The sequence below is a fragment of the Buteo buteo genome, chromosome 26 (assembly GCF_964188355.1).
Source record: "Buteo buteo chromosome 26, bButBut1.hap1.1, whole genome shotgun sequence".
In the NCBI taxonomy this organism is placed as follows: Eukaryota; Metazoa; Chordata; class Aves; order Accipitriformes; family Accipitridae; genus Buteo; species Buteo buteo.
Genome location: NC_134196.1, coordinates 13,794,093 through 13,810,407, shown reverse-complemented (window position 1 = coordinate 13,810,407; position 16,315 = coordinate 13,794,093). Strand labels below are relative to the sequence as shown.

The following is a 16,315-nucleotide window of genomic DNA, read 5'->3' as shown; positions in this document are numbered from 1 at the left end:
GGGCACGCAAGGCCTGTTCCTTATTTCATTTGCAGGCATTTTTTTAAAAGCCTCTTTTGCAATGTTATCTCCAGAACAAAAATGCAGCGCGCAGAAGATGCAGAGGCAACGAGGTCTGGTCTTTTCCGAGATCTCATTGCTTCTTCCCAGTGTTGGTCAGCACCGTTCCTGCATCCGAGGGAAGACTCTTGGCCCGTGCTAGTGGTTGTACCGATACAATCTTCCTTGCCCCGTTTCAGAGGCAAAATCGCTTTAAAGAGCTTGCTTAGGAAGCCCGATGCTTGGGCACTGTTAAAAATGTCCGCAGCTCCCCCAGCCTCACAAACACGAGGGAAGGGCATGGGCAACCGCGTGGTACCTGTAGGCGAGTACTGATTTTCTCATCGCAACGTCGGCACAAAATCTGGCATATAAATGACACGGGGTTCGTGTGGATTGAGTTTTGATATGCCATCTCAAAAAGCTCAAGAGAACCAAAAGTGAGGCTGTTTGCAGCTGGATAGGCACAGAGGCCTCGATATAATTCTCTGTGTTTTCCTGCCATTACCTTATTTCCAAAGGAGAGGAAGAGCGCTGTATTAATGAATGCTATGTAAAAGCTGTTGCTTTTTCACTGAGCGATAGCTTGGTTTGTCAGAGTTGGGAATGAAAACGTGGTTAGAGGGAGCAAATTAAATCTCAAATGTAGTGCCTCTGATTTGCAGACGGGAAAGGGGAAGTGCTGAGTGAATATAGGAAATTGCAGCATTATGCGTTGTGAGAGCAATTCTTTCCATCCTTGTAGCTAATGGACTGAACAGAAAGTGAACAATTTGTTTCATACAATGATTCACCAACACTCTGACAGGGTTTCCAATTCTGAGCTCAGTTTCATATTCAGCTCCCTGTTTACTAGTGAAATAGTACAATTATCTGTCTACCTCTTACATTTTATAAACAGGCAAGGCTGCGGTATCTGAAAAGAATAAAAATAACTGTATAAATCCTGGTTGTTTAAGGCTGGAGGGAAGGGAAATGAAGCAATTGTTATCTTTCCAGCGGTCTATTGGAACACTCCTCTAAAAATGAAGTTAAATTCCCTGGGAAAATAGGTCCAGAAGAAAAATGCCAAGGGAGCTCAGTTTTCAATTTCTATTTAATGTTTTCCCCATCCAGGTTTCCGAAAGGAAATCACAAAACATTTCCTGTTTGAGTCCACTTGTCAAATTGTCGATAGTACAGTAGCTTGAACTGTTACAGCTGAATTGGCCACATAAAGCTCTGGTGAAAACGGGATGCTTCTCCCAGAGGCATTTGGTAAATGTGCTAAGCTGCTTTACAAGACAGGATGACATTTCTTCTGCCTTTAACCCCAGTTTTATTGAGAATAGAAATCACTTGGACTATAAGGAGTTTCAGGTTTTAATCTGGAAATGTTTGTGAGCCAGCCCTGACTGCATACATTTCTTGCTTGTGGGGTCAGAATGTTTGGGTGCGGAAAATCTAGGACCAGCCTGCCAGAAGAGCGTAATTAGTCACTTGTTAATATTGACTATTTATGGTACATTAGTGCTTATCGGGGCTATTTGGAAGGAGATTCTGGACAAATACATTGTAAAGGGGCGATCCCTGTCCCAAAGTATAAATTCAGTAGAGCTTTTAAAATCCAGTGAGAGTCAGCGGGTTGGGTGGAAGAAGGCGATGGCTATAAAGATGGCTATGAAAGCTATTAATAAGGGTAACAGCCTGCATAGTTGAGGGTTTAGGAGTCTTATTTCAAATTACATAGCTAAAATACAAAAAAGTTAGAAGTCAGTAGCAGCACTTACTTGTTGCAGCCCCTCCTGCTTAGATGGTGATGAGACTGTCACTTCACGGGAGAATCTGAGTCCAACCCTTATGCTCACCATAAACAATGAGTATAAAGTTGATGCTAAAAATGCTTTTAGTCTGAGAGCTGCTTAAATTGATGGCAGCAGCAGCAGTCAATGTGGGTGCAGAAATCTAGGATCTCGCTGAGGAGGTAAGGTGGGCAGCAGAGGGGACGTGCCTTGTTGGTAACGGAACCTGTCAGTGGCTTCAGCGCAACTGAAGAGCGTGAATTTCACAGCACCCATTTGGCACATTGTTCCTGGAGACCCAAGGGGGAACTCTGCACAGCAGAGGGAAAGTATCTGCCTTTTTCCTATAGATGCAATGGAAAAGGGGCAGAAGGTTAGACAAAACCAGCCTACATGACTTCGGTAGGGGAGAGGCATTTAAGATTATCAGTAGCAGAAGAGTTGGAGTTACCTAATCTTAGCATATTAAGGAAAAAAAATACCCTTTTTTCTTAGTTTGTTTTAAATCCTAAGTGCCAGTACCTTTGTCCTTGCGTAGGAAAAGAATCCTCAGTTCCAGGGCTACCTCTCTCAGTGACACTGGGATAGATGTGCCTGGTTAAATGTCTGCTGAGTCTGTGGGTGATTTTACTGCTGCCATTTCTGGAAGCAGTACGCTTGGCCTGGGTTTGCTGGGCAAGCCAGCAGTACTGACTTCATGGCTGGGATTTGCAGTGGTACAATTAATCTGCTCCCTCTACAACAGAGAAATGCAGTGTTCCCTTTGGATTGCAGGAGTGAATACCGGGCAATAGGGGCAAACTTGTCCCATGAGGAGGATGATATGAAATGCAACCTGTGAGTGCTTTTCTCTGTAAAGTTAGCCTTGGTAGTTACTGCAAATGTAGCATCACTACGTATCTTCCTTCTGTTGGATGGCTCTCACCCCGTATCTTTCTGACCTTAGTAAGGTCCAGGCAAACCTTGGCAGTGGTCTGAAACTAAGTGAAACCTTCCATTTTGGTTAGCTCTGGAATAAATCACATATCTGGAGGAGCAGGAGGAATCTGCCCGAAAAGTTACCAGGCTGTGATGGTCCTTGGCAGTTAGGTAACTCTTTGAGCTAAGAAGTATAGACCATGGTGGTCCCAGGGCTCTCTTAAAGTAAGTCTGGGCAGAATTTGCTGTGACTGGGGAGCTACAGCAGATTTGTCTGGATTCCGTTGAATTCCTGAGTTTCTGCTTTCTACTGGGCATAGCATAACGGAAAGAAACCACAAACTGGGAAAAAATGTTTTCCCTCTGTTGGTAAGCAAGTGGTGCAAACAGAAATCTTCCCTTTCTAGCACCACCAAGTTGAAGAGAATGACTGCTCCACTTCCAGCCTCCCTGGCCCTCTCACCTAGAAGTTGTTGTAGATAGCATTTGCTCCCCGTGATTCCCTCTTGTAAGCTTATTTTCAGTTGCCTGTGGCACTACAACGTGGTGAAAGGTGACTTGTGTTTCCCTTTTAGAAGACGGCTTCATCTTTGCTACTGTAGAAAGGACCTTTATTTCTTGCTGATTTCTGAAAAATGTTTCATGGTAAGATGACAGACAGGACATCTACTTTATAAATTTGCCTAAGTGCTTTCAGCCTGCACGTGTCCTTCGCTGTTGGACATTTCCCAGTACTGGGATCTGTAAAGCCCAAACCAAACCCTAACCTATTCTAGTCTTTTTAGAAGATTAAAGCAAACAAGCAAACTGGTATTTTATTGCCCTCCTTCCCTTCTGTGTTTAAATTACCATTTGCCTTAATTAATCTTGTGCATGGCTCCTCAGTTAGGCAATACAGTTGAACTTTTATTTTTTGGTGTGTGTATGTTTGTATGCGTAAATTAAAAAGAGGCCAGATTATTTTTCAAGCAGATTTTTCCATGGTCTCCTATGTTGTAATTGCTGCCCAGGGTTCTGTGAAGTTGCACGTGTGGTTCTCATGCAGAAAGCAGAGCAAACATAACGTAACTAACCCATATTGACTACCAGATGCCTCAAAGTGTTCAAGACTTGCAGTAAATTACTGCTTTCTTTGGTCCGTATCCACTCTGCCTTCTGATGCTTTTCCCTTTGTTGCCCTGTGACCTTGCTGCGCATGCGATGCCTTCTGCTCAGCGCTCACACGGACAGATGGACAACGGTGCCAGCAAGGGATCTCGATAGTCAGTCCACTGGACTCTTGCTTGTCATTCCTCAGAAGGAGGAATTAGCTAAAGCTAATGGTTTCTGACAAGTGCTTAACTAGACTTAAAGAAATACTGTCTCTGTGAAACCAGAGCCTTTTGATAGATATTTAAAACTTCACTCCTCTGCCAGATGCATGTGTTAGTAACCGTACTGCACCAGCTGATCACATCTCATAATTACAATTACTTGTCCTAGCCCAGGGAAAAGCTCAGTTCATTTGTCCAAGTATTGATTAACTGGTGTAGTCAAGATTACTTTACTTCACAGAGGATGGATAACCGTTAATAATGTTATAATTACAGCCCAGAAAGTATGGTGATGAGGGGCTAGATTGGAACTTCGATAGTTAAGGAGACAGGCGTTGTTTATATAATCCTGAAAAAATCACAGCTGCTGTGTTAAAGGGGGGTAATTCACCGGAGGGAACCGCCGGTGACAAGGAGCGGTTCCCATCCTCGGGCTGCGCGTGTGGGCTCTCCCGGTGGGAGTCCCTGGAGGTCAGTGGCTCGCTCGGGGCAAGGCCAGGAAAATATTTGTCCGAGTGACATCCCCGGGCTGAAGCGTGTGCAGGAGCGTGAGGAGGGAGAGCCGCGGGCTGTATCGTGGTTTTGTGAAACCATCGAATGCAGCCATACCCGCGGAAGGGTGGGTGGTGGTGTAGATCCTGCTCCCTGTCTGGTCTGGTGTGCTGGTTTTGGCATGGAAGGAGAGGCCGGGTTTTACACCCGTCCTAGGTGCCGTAGCACAGGGTGGCACCAGGACTTTCTTCTCCTCTCCTCCCTCTCCCGTGGATGCTCTCATACTCCGGCGCAGGGTGTCTCCCAGCACTCACCGACCCTGCTGAGGTGACAGATCTGCTGTCCTGGTTTCAGCTGGGATGGAGTTAATTGTCTTCCCAGTAGCTGGTACAGTGCTATGTTTTGAGTTCAGTATGAGAAGAATGTTGATGTTGCTCAGTAGCGTTTAGATGATAGTCAAAGATTTTTCAGCTTCTCATGCCCAGCCAGCAAGAAAGCTGGAGGGGCACAAGAAGTTGGCACAGGACACAGCCAGGGCAGCTGACCCCAACTGGCCAACGGTGTATTCCATACCATGGGACATCACATCTAGGATAGGAACTGGGAAGGGGGGGCAGGGAATCGCCGCTTGGGGACTGGCGGGGTGTCGGTCGCCGGGTGGTGAGCAATTGCCCTGCGCATCATTTGTACATTCCAATCCTTTTATTACTACTGTTGTCATTTTATTAGTGTTATCATTATCATTATTAGTTTCTTCTTTTCTGTTCTATTAAACCATTCTTATCTCAACCCACGAGTTTTACTTCTTTTTCCCTATTTTCTCCCCCATCCCACTGGATGGGGGGAGTGAGTGAGCGGCTGCGTGGGGCTTAGTTGCTGGCTGGGGTTAAACCATGACACTTGCTTTGCTGGCTGGCAGCCGCGTGGTCCCAGAGGGAGGAGGAGGAGGAGGAAGGAAACCCATCTCAGGGAGCGGGGAGACCCCGCACAGGGCAGGGGCACTGAGGGCTGGACCGGCCGGTGTTGCAGGACACGGGGTGAGCGTAACAGAAACGGAGACGGCGGCATTGCCAAATGATCTTGTGCTTGTTCACAGGGGTGACGCTGCTGTGGGATCGGTACACAGTGATGGGCTGGAGTATGTGTTGGCCGAGGAGAGGTTGGGAGGACGCGAGAAGAGAAGGCTCTGGGGGAATTTATCGATCGGTATGCATGCCTGATGGGAGATGGGGATAAGAAGAAGGAGCAGACTCCTCTCAGGGGTGCCCAGTGATGAGAATGGGCACAAACTGTACAGGAGATGGAACTTGAACGTTTTTACTGTGAGGGTGGTCAGACACTTGCACGTGTTGTCCTGAGAGGTTGTGGAGAGGTTGTGACCTTAGAGGCACTCAAAACCTGGAAAGACCCAGCCTTGAGCAACTTGCTCTGGTTGATCCTGCTCTGATCTGGGAGTCGGACGAGACAATCTCCAGGTGCCCCTTCCAGCCTCAACCGTGCTGAGACACTGTGACTGGGACATTTCACAAATGCTGCTAATACTTTGTAATAATGGTGCCATCAGAAGCTCTGCCATCTCTTTCCAAGCCAAATGTGGATACTGTTACAGATTGCATCTTATTTTTGTGGTAGGAACCACAGTGCTGTCTGCTTAATGTTTTCTTCTATGACCATCTTCCATGCTTCTGCTTGAGACATTAATCACTGATTATTAACCAGTAAGCTCTGTGCCTGACAGAGTAAGATCTCCTCTGATCTCCCATAGATGGGCTAAAGCAAACTTAAGCATGTAAAGTAAAACAATCTTTTGCATGGAGGAATGCAATTTTGCAAAAGAAGGCAGCAACTTGTAGCTCATTTAGTTTGTAAGCCTATTGCTGGCTTATTCCTGAGAGTGAGCTGCAGCTTTGAGTTAAGACTCTAACAGCCCCTATGTCTCAGCAAAGAAATCCTGTGAAGATCCTCCCATTGTGGACTAAGATCCGAAGAATTTTCTTAGCACTTTGGGTGTCAAAGTCCAAAGGCCAGGTCACTTTGCCCTGCTCTGAGGGTGTTGGAAGTCTCTTGGGTTAGGGCAGCTTCCAGAGAGACACAGACCTCATTCTCCTGAACTTCTGGAGGCGGTGAAGTAGGACATACACCAAGGATATGGCTTTATGGATGGGGTAAAAACTGGGAAAATTATTATCTGGAGTCAGTAAGTTCATAGCCTCAATCTCTTTGACCCCATTATCTAGACTTCAGCTAATTTCAAGGATCTGTTCCAAAATCAGTGTCAAAACACAGTCAGTTAATCTGCTGTTCTTCCATCACATGGAACAAACGTGACCGTTCCTACTGAATAGTGATTGCCGATGGGCAGGGGATGTGTGCTTGTATTCCCTCACACAGCCCACTCTTCCACACAAGTCTATTGTTTTATGTAAATTCATGCTAATCTCAATCTCTGTACATGTGAGCATATTTCACCCATCTGATAAGGATCAAGGGACTCACCCCTTGCTATATACTTTATATTCAAACAAGCTGGGGTTAATTTGATGCCAGGAGAACAGCTTTTAATTCTCCCTCTCAAGGCATTAAACTACCAACATTAACTTTCTATGCTCAGCTCTTGGGGTCTACAAGGAAATGGTGTGAGCAAATTTGATAGCAGGTATATTGGCATGTGAATGTAAATGAGGTAGAGAGTTGTAGGGAAAATGAATATCAGGCTAAGATGTGTGGTGCTTTACAAAGGAACCAAATTAAGCTCAAGCTACATTTTTTGTTCCCACAGTGTTGATAGTTTGGGTGTTTGAGCTGAACACTGGGGGCGGATTGTTTGGAAATAGTAGGTCATGAGTTCTTTTATTAATGAAAATGTGGAGGGCTCTTGTGTCCCACTCCGAAACGTAAAATCGCTTTGGCAGTGCAAATCTTACTGTTAATTTGATTTGTTTCTTTCAGTGGCCTATGTTCCCTTCCTCCCCCACTCTCTTTAAAGTTCTCAAAAAAGAATCAGTCCTTCATTTTTGCCGATTTGGATGCATAATCCAGTGGTGTCCTTTTTATTTACAGACTAAGTGCTGAATAACAAAATGTAGATAAACAATAATCTGTCCAACTCACAAATACTGATTGCATGCTCCCTCTTTACCACTGCTATCATCACTGCAAAAGCTTTGTCAGATTTTCTGGAGTACTTGTAAAAGTCAAGAGATTCCAGGGAATTTTACCTTTCTGTTCAAGCTAAGGGAAAATATCTCAAAGCTTGAAGCCCTCTTCAGCAAAATCACTGCAAGCAGGTCCTGCTCTTCCTTAAATTGGCGAGGCGACAGCTTGAGTGCATCCGCTGAGTGCCACTGTGACAGTCTGATCACCTGGGGAGAGAAGTGTCTCACAGACAGGCAGATCCCAAGCCATTTTGGTAATTATAGGTGAAAACTAACAGCTTGCCAGCACAGATTCTTGAATGCCCAAGGCGTGTGCTTACAGTAGGAGCCTCCACAGTACAACTGCTGCAGTTGGTGATTCTGCAGCAGCTCGTCTGGGGAGCTCCAGGGGACTCCCTGGGGAGAGCGTGTTGTAAATAGAATAATCAGGAGGTAATAAATGTAATGGACAGTCATTTTACAAGCTCCTGACCAGCTGGAGTCAAGAGACCCCATGCCAGCTAATGCAGCTACATGATTGTCAGGTGCTGCTGGGCATCTAACCAGGCCTCCTGCTTGCAAACCAAAGTAATGCTCCTTCTATCCAAAGGTTGTTTATAATGTTCCTTGATTGCTTCTCCCAGTAACATTTTCATCTTCCACCAGCCTGATCTTGCCTGTTCTCTAGCTTTCACCAGGCACGGAATAAAGTATCCGTCTCATTACGGAACGGAGAGGCACTTACTGTTGACCTTAACATCACCAGCATTGACATCAGGCTGAAGTGGTAGCCAGTTGGTGGGAGAGCATCTGTGTCTTCTACAGGTCTTTTCCTGAATTTAGGCATCAGTGCCAAAACAGAGGGTGTGAAAGTGTAGTTTAGGCAAAATGTAGACACCTAAGTCGAAAAGCATGGAAAATGCCAGCTCCTTTCCCGCTTACACCCTAGAGGTATTTGAATTCCTTAAGTGCCACAAGTCTTGACTCTGGCATTTCCCAGTGCCTAAATCTCTGGAAAGACCCCAAAGTGCCATTGTCTGGACTAGGCGACTGCCTAAGTCCAACTGTGATTTCCACTCAGGCATTTCCCTGAGCAAGTCTCCTGAAAGCCAGGAACAAGTTGATTGGAACCAGCAGGACTAATTTCACAAAATTAGGAGTGTGTGATCTTTCCCTTTTAAAACTTAGGCAGGGAAAGTCCCCTCCCTCTTCTTCCAAAATGCAGTAGCCAGCTGGAAGCAGAGGTGACTAAAGGTATAAGAGCTCTTCTGCCTAAAGAAGGGAGCCCAGCACCTCTCATCTGGGCTGGACATCCCATCCATCAATGCATGGTCCATCTCTCCCAAGAACTCTGGCTCTGTGCATCAAGAACTGGAAGGGGCAAGATGAAGCTTGGTGTTAGGTTTTACTTCTTTTCCTTTAGCTTAGCTACCTCTGCTTAGAGTATACCTCCCAGAGGTACAGTGGGAATTTGAATTAGCATAAAAACTACATTACCCTGATTTAAAAAAAAATATTAAAAAAAAATCTGTATGTTGTTTCATGGAGGTATTGGCAGTCTGGCAGCTGGGTGAACCAGCCAGGAATAAGGGAGGAAGGGGTAACCCTTTATTTTGAGGGTTAGGCAAAAAGAGCATGGCCGTTGATACGGCAGGCACCGCGTGTGCCAACAGGCGAGCGGCAGCACAGTGACAGCGGGACCACTGTTGTGTCTGCACAGAAAGGACCTACAGGTTGGCTGTAGTCTTCCTGCGTACCCTGGGGGCACTGCAGCAATGACTAAGATGGTTAAAACTCCTGACTATGTTTTAGATCGCTATTACTGATGATTCCTGAGATAGTAGATAACCAAAGCTACAATAGGCTTTTTTGAATTTTAGGTTCCAGGCTGAGTTTGGAGGACAAGTAGTCTAGGAGAAAGAAATTATGGTCTTGTTACTTTTAGCAAGGTGAGTTGATCTGGAAGTCTCTGGAAAAATTGTAAATATGGAGTCTGACTGTGCTATTTTCTGCAAAGATAATCCTCAGACTAGAACTGCTCTTAAATGAGTACTGAACTGTAAAGACAAGAGCATGGATTGGAGCTGTCTGGAAAAGTTCCTTTTATTTAGGGAGAAATTACAGGTTTTCTCTGTAATTACGTGTAAAATAACTTCCTTGTATCCAAGACCCAGCTATTTGTTGAGTTAACAAGACTGGCGTGACTGTATCATAGAGTACCAAATCTAAGCTTCTGTTAAATCAAGGGAACTTCTAACCATTTTCTTTGCCAAGAACATCTTCCCACAGTCTAATTAACGTAATGTTGTCTGTCTGAGTCTGCAGACAGCCTTAACAGAAAAGCACGAACCTTTCCACCCCATTCATCTCAGTGAAGTGCCAGCTTCACAGTCCTTGGTTTCACTCAATGTCAGTGCCACTTGCTTTATTACCGAGTGTTTTATCCGAAGGTTTGGAAGGGGCATGCAGGGAAGGAAAAGCACAGGAAAGAAGAGCTATGATACAGAAAGGAAGAAGGCATAAGCCATCTTCTGCCTGTGGGTGATGGACTGAGCCCCTCTGATGACTGCAGAGCAAACGGGAGCTGGAGCTCTGGCCGGCTCGCCCATCGCGACCTCCCCGGAGGGCAGCCCCTTCGTGTGTTGCCAAAGGTGGAAATCTTTCCCCAGAGCCAGCTGAGACTGTCCTTCTGCCTTGTCCCACTCTTTCTGCTGTAGTAATCTGAGCCATCGTGGAGACCGGTGCAAGTCGTTATGCGTAAATATCCCGAGCGCTGCTAACTGGAGATGTTGGCATTGGCGCTGATGCCCCAACGGCTCCGTGGAGGCTGAAGTCTTCTGTCTGCCCCGGATCCACAGAGCACCAGTCTGCGGTTGGCCTTGACTCCATCACAGTGGCTCCTTCCCTGCTCAGGTGCTTTTGCAGAAGAGCTCCTCTTCCCCGCTCCTCCCTGCTTTTCCCCTTGCCCTTTTCCCAGTGGGTTTTCAATACACTGCGGTCAGAAGCTCTTCTCCATGTCACTTGGATGGGACTCTCCATTTTTAGTTTCCATTTTTTCTACGCCCCTCTCATGGTCTGTAGCCCGCGTGAGAGAGAAGTGGCCACCTTCGGGGGCTATAACTCCTGAAACATCTCTTCTGTAATGCTTCTGGTGCAAATACTTTAGTTTTGTGTGCTGGAGCTTACAAATACATGTAATGTTCCTCCTCATGTAGAGGAAAATTCAAGGCTGTGCTGCAGAATGTTTGGCTTTCTTCTTTGAATCCTAACAACCAAACCCGATGATTTTTTTTACCTTTCTCTCTGTGCTGTAGCTTTTTCACACCTCTCCGCTTAAGAGCCCCTTCAGATGCACTAAAAGGAGTCCCTGCACCTCTGGAGAAGAGGCGGTTAAAAAGGTACAGAACTGTGAAGGGGAGATGGGGCTACAGGAGCCGAGCGAGGCTGAGCCGAGCCAGAGGAAAAGGCAGCGTCGGCTGAAGTCAAGGAGAGGTAAGGGCCTGGAGGGATAGGGGAGGGAGGGCTGCCGGAGCCTGTCCTTCATCGACTGAATAAACAACCCACATGGCAATAACAATAAATAATTTTATGAGGAGCTAGATAAGCTTTTAAGGGGAAAAATGGTAGGGGGTGTAACTGCAAATTGAGGAGGAAAGCAGCTGAGATGGGTTTCCCTGTTGCCGTCTGTCCTCTATTTGGCAGCAGCTCGTTTGTGAAAAAAGCAATCAAGAGTAGTTTATGATGCTAAGACATTTCAATGACTTGCACTCAGTGAAAATCATTGATGTTTCTGCTTTAGCTAGATTTTGCTGCTTGCAGCTGAAAGCATTTCACTGCCTGAAATCCTGTTTCGTTAAACCTGGCAATGAGTAAAATCACAAGTTCCTTAAGAAAATCCTCTGGGCTTGAAAGGGGATGTTTTAATTACCCCGGCAATTAGCAGGAAAGCTCCACCTCCGTGGGGCACTCAGTGCCTTCTGATTCTGCTCCTCACAGCTCCCTAATCACCAGGTACCATTCAGATTGTAGATTGCCACCGTTGAATACATGTTGTAGAAAACTCTGATTATGTGTCACTGCAAAACACTCCGAGAGCCGGGCATAAATATTCCCATCAACTTGTCTCTTTACCATCCCTGGGACTCCACTTCCTGCAATACAGCTAATCGCTCAAAGTGCAGTTTGGGTCTTGTTTTCTGTGGAGCTGACCCATATGCAAAGGAAATGTTACCTTGGGAACAAGGTTAAATGATAGGCTTATGGACCTACTCTCTTATTTCCCCTTTATTTCATGATGGAAATGTAAGATGTTGTGAATGGTTCATCATAACATATGCCAGCAGAAGCATGCCAAAAATAACAATCTGAAGCAGCACACGGTATGTAATGCTTGCATACTTCTCCGAGAGTTAGAGAGATCATTGAAACAACACATGTCAGATGCTATTACTGTCATATTGTTGGGGCCATCTGTTAGAGCCCAAGATCAAGACCTGCTGCTTTCCCTGGAACAGCAGCTCCACAAAGGACTGTGGCAAATTAAACTAAATCTGCTCAGGCCTGGGGAGTTCATCTGAAGGGTTTGCTTGTTTTATTTCAAATTTTCATCAGGGATAAAACCAACAGTATATTTTGGATATTGCTCCAGGGGAAGTCTGGGGAAAAGCTTTTTAATTCTTTTTTGTTTGGTTGGTTTTTGTGGGTTTTTTTGAGGGACTAAATAGCAGGTACAAGATAAGGACTGAATTGTCAGGATGGGATGTGTACATTTGCACCCACAGGTGTGCTTCTTGAGAAAACGACTTCATAAATAAAGTTCATACGAATGTGCACATGCAATTATTTGCAGCTAATAAACAATAATTTGACAGCAACCTGCAGTTGTATATGACAACTGATTAATGCAGTTGACTACACAGGCACAAATTTTCAAAGCAAAGCAAAGACTTTTGAAGTTGCATATGGAATTTGGATGCCAAATCCTCCTGGTGGTCTTCAAAGTCTCAGCTAGAATACCTGTAAATCTGTTTATTATATATAAGGTGAAGTTCTATATAATTTTGGATCCACAGGGAGTTTTGCTACTGACAGCAGTGGGCTGGATTTCACACATACACTTACTGTATCAATATAGCTACTCACACACACATCTATACATATACGTATACATATAGATATGCACTTTCAATAGTATTAACATAATAGCACAGCTTTTAGTTCCACTGCATTCATATAAGTTTATGTAATGGGCATGTGTTTTACTGACATGTTTCATAACAGTTTTAAACAATGTTCTTGCTGACACCAGAACACTAAAGAATTAAATGTATTGCTGTGGAAGATGGGAAGTCTCTGTTATGAAGACAGACGTGGTTCAAATGCCATGAAGTGGGAGTAGTTTTCAAATGCAGGTAAATGACATCGTAGATCTGGAATATTTTTGCGGAGGTTTTGTTTTGCTGCATGTTGATGAAAGACTCGGACCCAGCTCCTACCCATTCTGCACTTCCCAGTTAGTGGGGGATCTTGCTCCACAAAAAGCCTCCAAAGCTTTGCTTCAACTCTGATGCAGAAAGAACTTCTGCTTTGAAATCTCAGCTGTGCTACAGCATATGGATACTTTTCCTGCGGACTCAGGATGCACATATCCATCGTGAGAGCCTCCTTCTGCTCCCGGAGGAGCCCAGCACAAGGGGGTACGATAGCAGGAGAGACCTTCCCAGGGAGGGCACGGGAGAGAGCCCCAGGGAGGAGGAGGCTCAAAACTGGTACTGAAATAAGGAGGGAGCAGCAGGGAGATCCCTGTTGTTCTGCAGGGCAGGAGGGAGATGTGTGGGGAAGAGAGAGGACTGCTGGGGATTCACTGCTGGCAGCATCGTGTTGTTCTGCCTGCTGGCTGTTTCTGTGTTTTACCCAACGGTTGTTTCATGTAAGATCCGTGGATGGTCCTTAGAGTTGGGGTGGGCTCCAGGTCCCTACTTCCAGGAGAACAATCTCACTGGCAGGCCAGACTTGAAGGTTATTAACTGCGCCTTCAGGGCCTGGGGAGGGAGCTTTTGCTTGTGGAGGTCAGACTCTGGGGAGAAGACGGTAACTTTATGCTCGCGGCAATTTTATAGTCTGCTGCTGTTCTTTCCTTTGGGTCTCTTGCAGGCAACTGGTGTCAGAAAGATGCTGCTGCAGCTGTTGCTGGCGAGGAGGAATGATCCCAACTGCAGCACCCTCTATACACATACCGCTGTCTGGGGATGCTAGCAGTACAAACTGATTATGCAGTGCAAAAGTATCTAACAACCTGCTATTTATTTCCTTTGCAGGAGAAATTCCCCAAGTAGATCTCTGTCACTCCTCCCAACCATTTTTACTCATTCCAGTCTTCGATCAGAAGTGTTTGAAATACATTATTGGAAGCCTTGTTTAATTGAAATGCATTGTGTCCAGACTAATTTGGAAGCACCAAGACTGATTTTATAGCATACTCAAAAACTCTTGGGCCCTTGGAGGAGGGAAGCAAGGTGGAACTGAAAGATGGTGTGGCAGTTTTGGGGCCAGGCAAAAGGCCTGTTGTCGAACCACAGGTACTGTGGAGTTATTTGTCACTCTTGAGAAGAGCTAGCCTAAAAGAGAAGCTTCCATGATACAAAACAGCCTCCCCTTCCTCCCTGTCTGGGTTTGATCTCGGTGGCGTTTGGGGTAGAAGCATTTTTTTCTGATTTTGAAATTTGTGCCAAGTGACGAGCTCCCAGGACAGGGCATTTCATCTCGGTGAGACTGATGTTCTTGTCACTTTTACTGCCACCTCCAGCACAAATGGGCAGCGATGCCAATTGCCCTGAGCAGCTGCTGGCGCCTGCCACCGAACGGGACTCTGGGGGGATCCACCAGCAGACTGGCTCCAGCTGAGGGACCACACAGCTTCCAGCATCTCCAGCCTGGGGCAGGTGTGCCAGCAGTCAGGATGACTGATCTCGGAGGGCTGTCTTGGATTAAGCAGAAGCTTGAGATGCATAGACTGGCACATTTCTGGCTGCAGAGGTTGGTATTTTTTGAGTAATCTTTATTTTGACAGCATGTTCAAACAATTCTGAGGCCCCGCTCAAGATTTCCCACAATATAAGTGCTCAGATTCCCTCTTTGCTGGCACTTCAGATAGGCTGGATATTAAATAGAATTGGAGAGCCTGCATGTGACCAGAAGAGCTCTCAAAAATAGGTCTGCTTTTAAGGTCATGGAGAACGAACAGTCAATTCTTTAGCGATCTGACCAGCACTGAAGCAATTCCTATATATTTCATAGTAAGTGGTAGTAGAAAACTTTCATAAAGAAAACCCTAAGCCATCCCAAACTGCGCTTTCCATGAATGAATTCAAACACAGAAACTGCCTGCCTGTGGTCTGCAGGAGTTCAAACCCAAGATGTGTCAACATGGGTGCAGTGTCCAATCTCAGTCATAACGACACAGAGAGAGATTATTGCCAGTCCCACTGCCAGGCACTAAGTAATTCCTTGCTGGAAGAGGCTTGTTCAGTCCCAGCAGGGAAAGAGGCAGCTCTGCTGCAGAGGCTATCCAATTATGTGGATTTTTTCAGGAAATGCTGTAAAAACATCTTCCTTCATGAGCCTGTGCTAGAGCTATGTATCTCTGGTGATACAATATTTTCGTTCTGCCTGGCTTTTTGTGGTGTTTAATGATGTGGCAGGTTTAAAAAATTTGGTGATTGAAAGATTAAAGCATGTAGTGTAAAAGGTGGCAGGAGCATGATTTGTTTGTTTGCTGTTTTCTTGCTTGAGTTTCCTTAGGTTAGAAGAGAGCAGAAGAATTCAACTAAACCAAAGCCAAAACGTGTTTTTCAATATTGAGGAAATACAGACTTCTTGTTTACACTGGGAATATTCTTTAATGAAGACAACCCTTGAAGTAATAGTATATACGGGGGAGGCTGGGGCGGGAGCTATTTCTCCTAAGGGAATTCTGAATTAATATGTGTTCCTCTCTTTTCCTCTCGTTTCCTTCTGTTGGTAGTAAAAAGCATATCCATACTGTAGCTTCAGTCCATGTGGTTTAATGTCTTAGACGGGTTCACCCTTGGGACGTTGTGGAAGTGGGGAGAAGGAGTATATTTAGAAAAGGAGATAGTTTGTCAAGAATTGAAGAGCATTTTGATCAAAACAAGACCCCTGAAATGTGATAGATTCAACAGGGGTGATTTCAAATATGTTGTCTAGCAATTCTGCACTGCTTTTGCTGCACCCTATGGTTTCTGGATTCAGGGGCAGAAAAAATACAGCCTGCCTTACCGAGCCACGGCGTTGTAAGAAATGAGGAGTGCCAAATAATCCTGTCTCTGCTAACAGCTGGCACCGGGTCCTCGGGGAGGGAATAAGAGAAATTGGGCAAGCCCCGAGGGATCCCTGCCATTGCCCAGCTGCGTGGTGGGGAGCACCTCTCCTCCCCGGGGAGCTGCTCGGCCGGCGCAGATCGGCATTTCGGGTCCGCTGTCCCTCACCAACGTCCCTTTCCTCTGCCGATGCGGCACCATACCCGGGAGCTTTTCGTGCCTCTGGAAACGTGCCGCTGTGCTTCCCCCTTGATGGGCAGCACCGAGGGAGGAGGCAGAAACTCACCCCCTTTTTTGGC

General features: G+C 45.7%; 1 protein-coding gene across 8 annotated transcripts in view; it reads left to right on the top strand.

Moving 5' to 3' along the window:
- The window catches only part of TPH2 (tryptophan hydroxylase 2), an 89,328-nt gene that overhangs the window by 57,212 nt on the left and 15,801 nt on the right, over positions 1-16,315 (top strand). For 6 of the 8 annotated variants that reach the window (XM_075057871.1, XM_075057870.1, XM_075057865.1 and 3 more), the window contains 3 exons: positions 10,992-11,169; positions 12,958-13,088; positions 13,995-14,712. In XM_075057871.1, the coding sequence (XP_074913972.1) occupies positions 10,992-11,169; positions 12,958-13,001 (222 nt within the window). In that variant the 3' untranslated portion in view covers positions 13,002-13,088; positions 13,995-14,712. Of the gene's footprint in view, positions 1-9,557; positions 9,627-10,991; positions 11,170-12,957; positions 13,089-13,994; positions 14,713-16,315 lie in introns of those variants that run through there. The other 2 variants (XM_075057872.1, XM_075057874.1) reach the window with 2 other exon arrangements.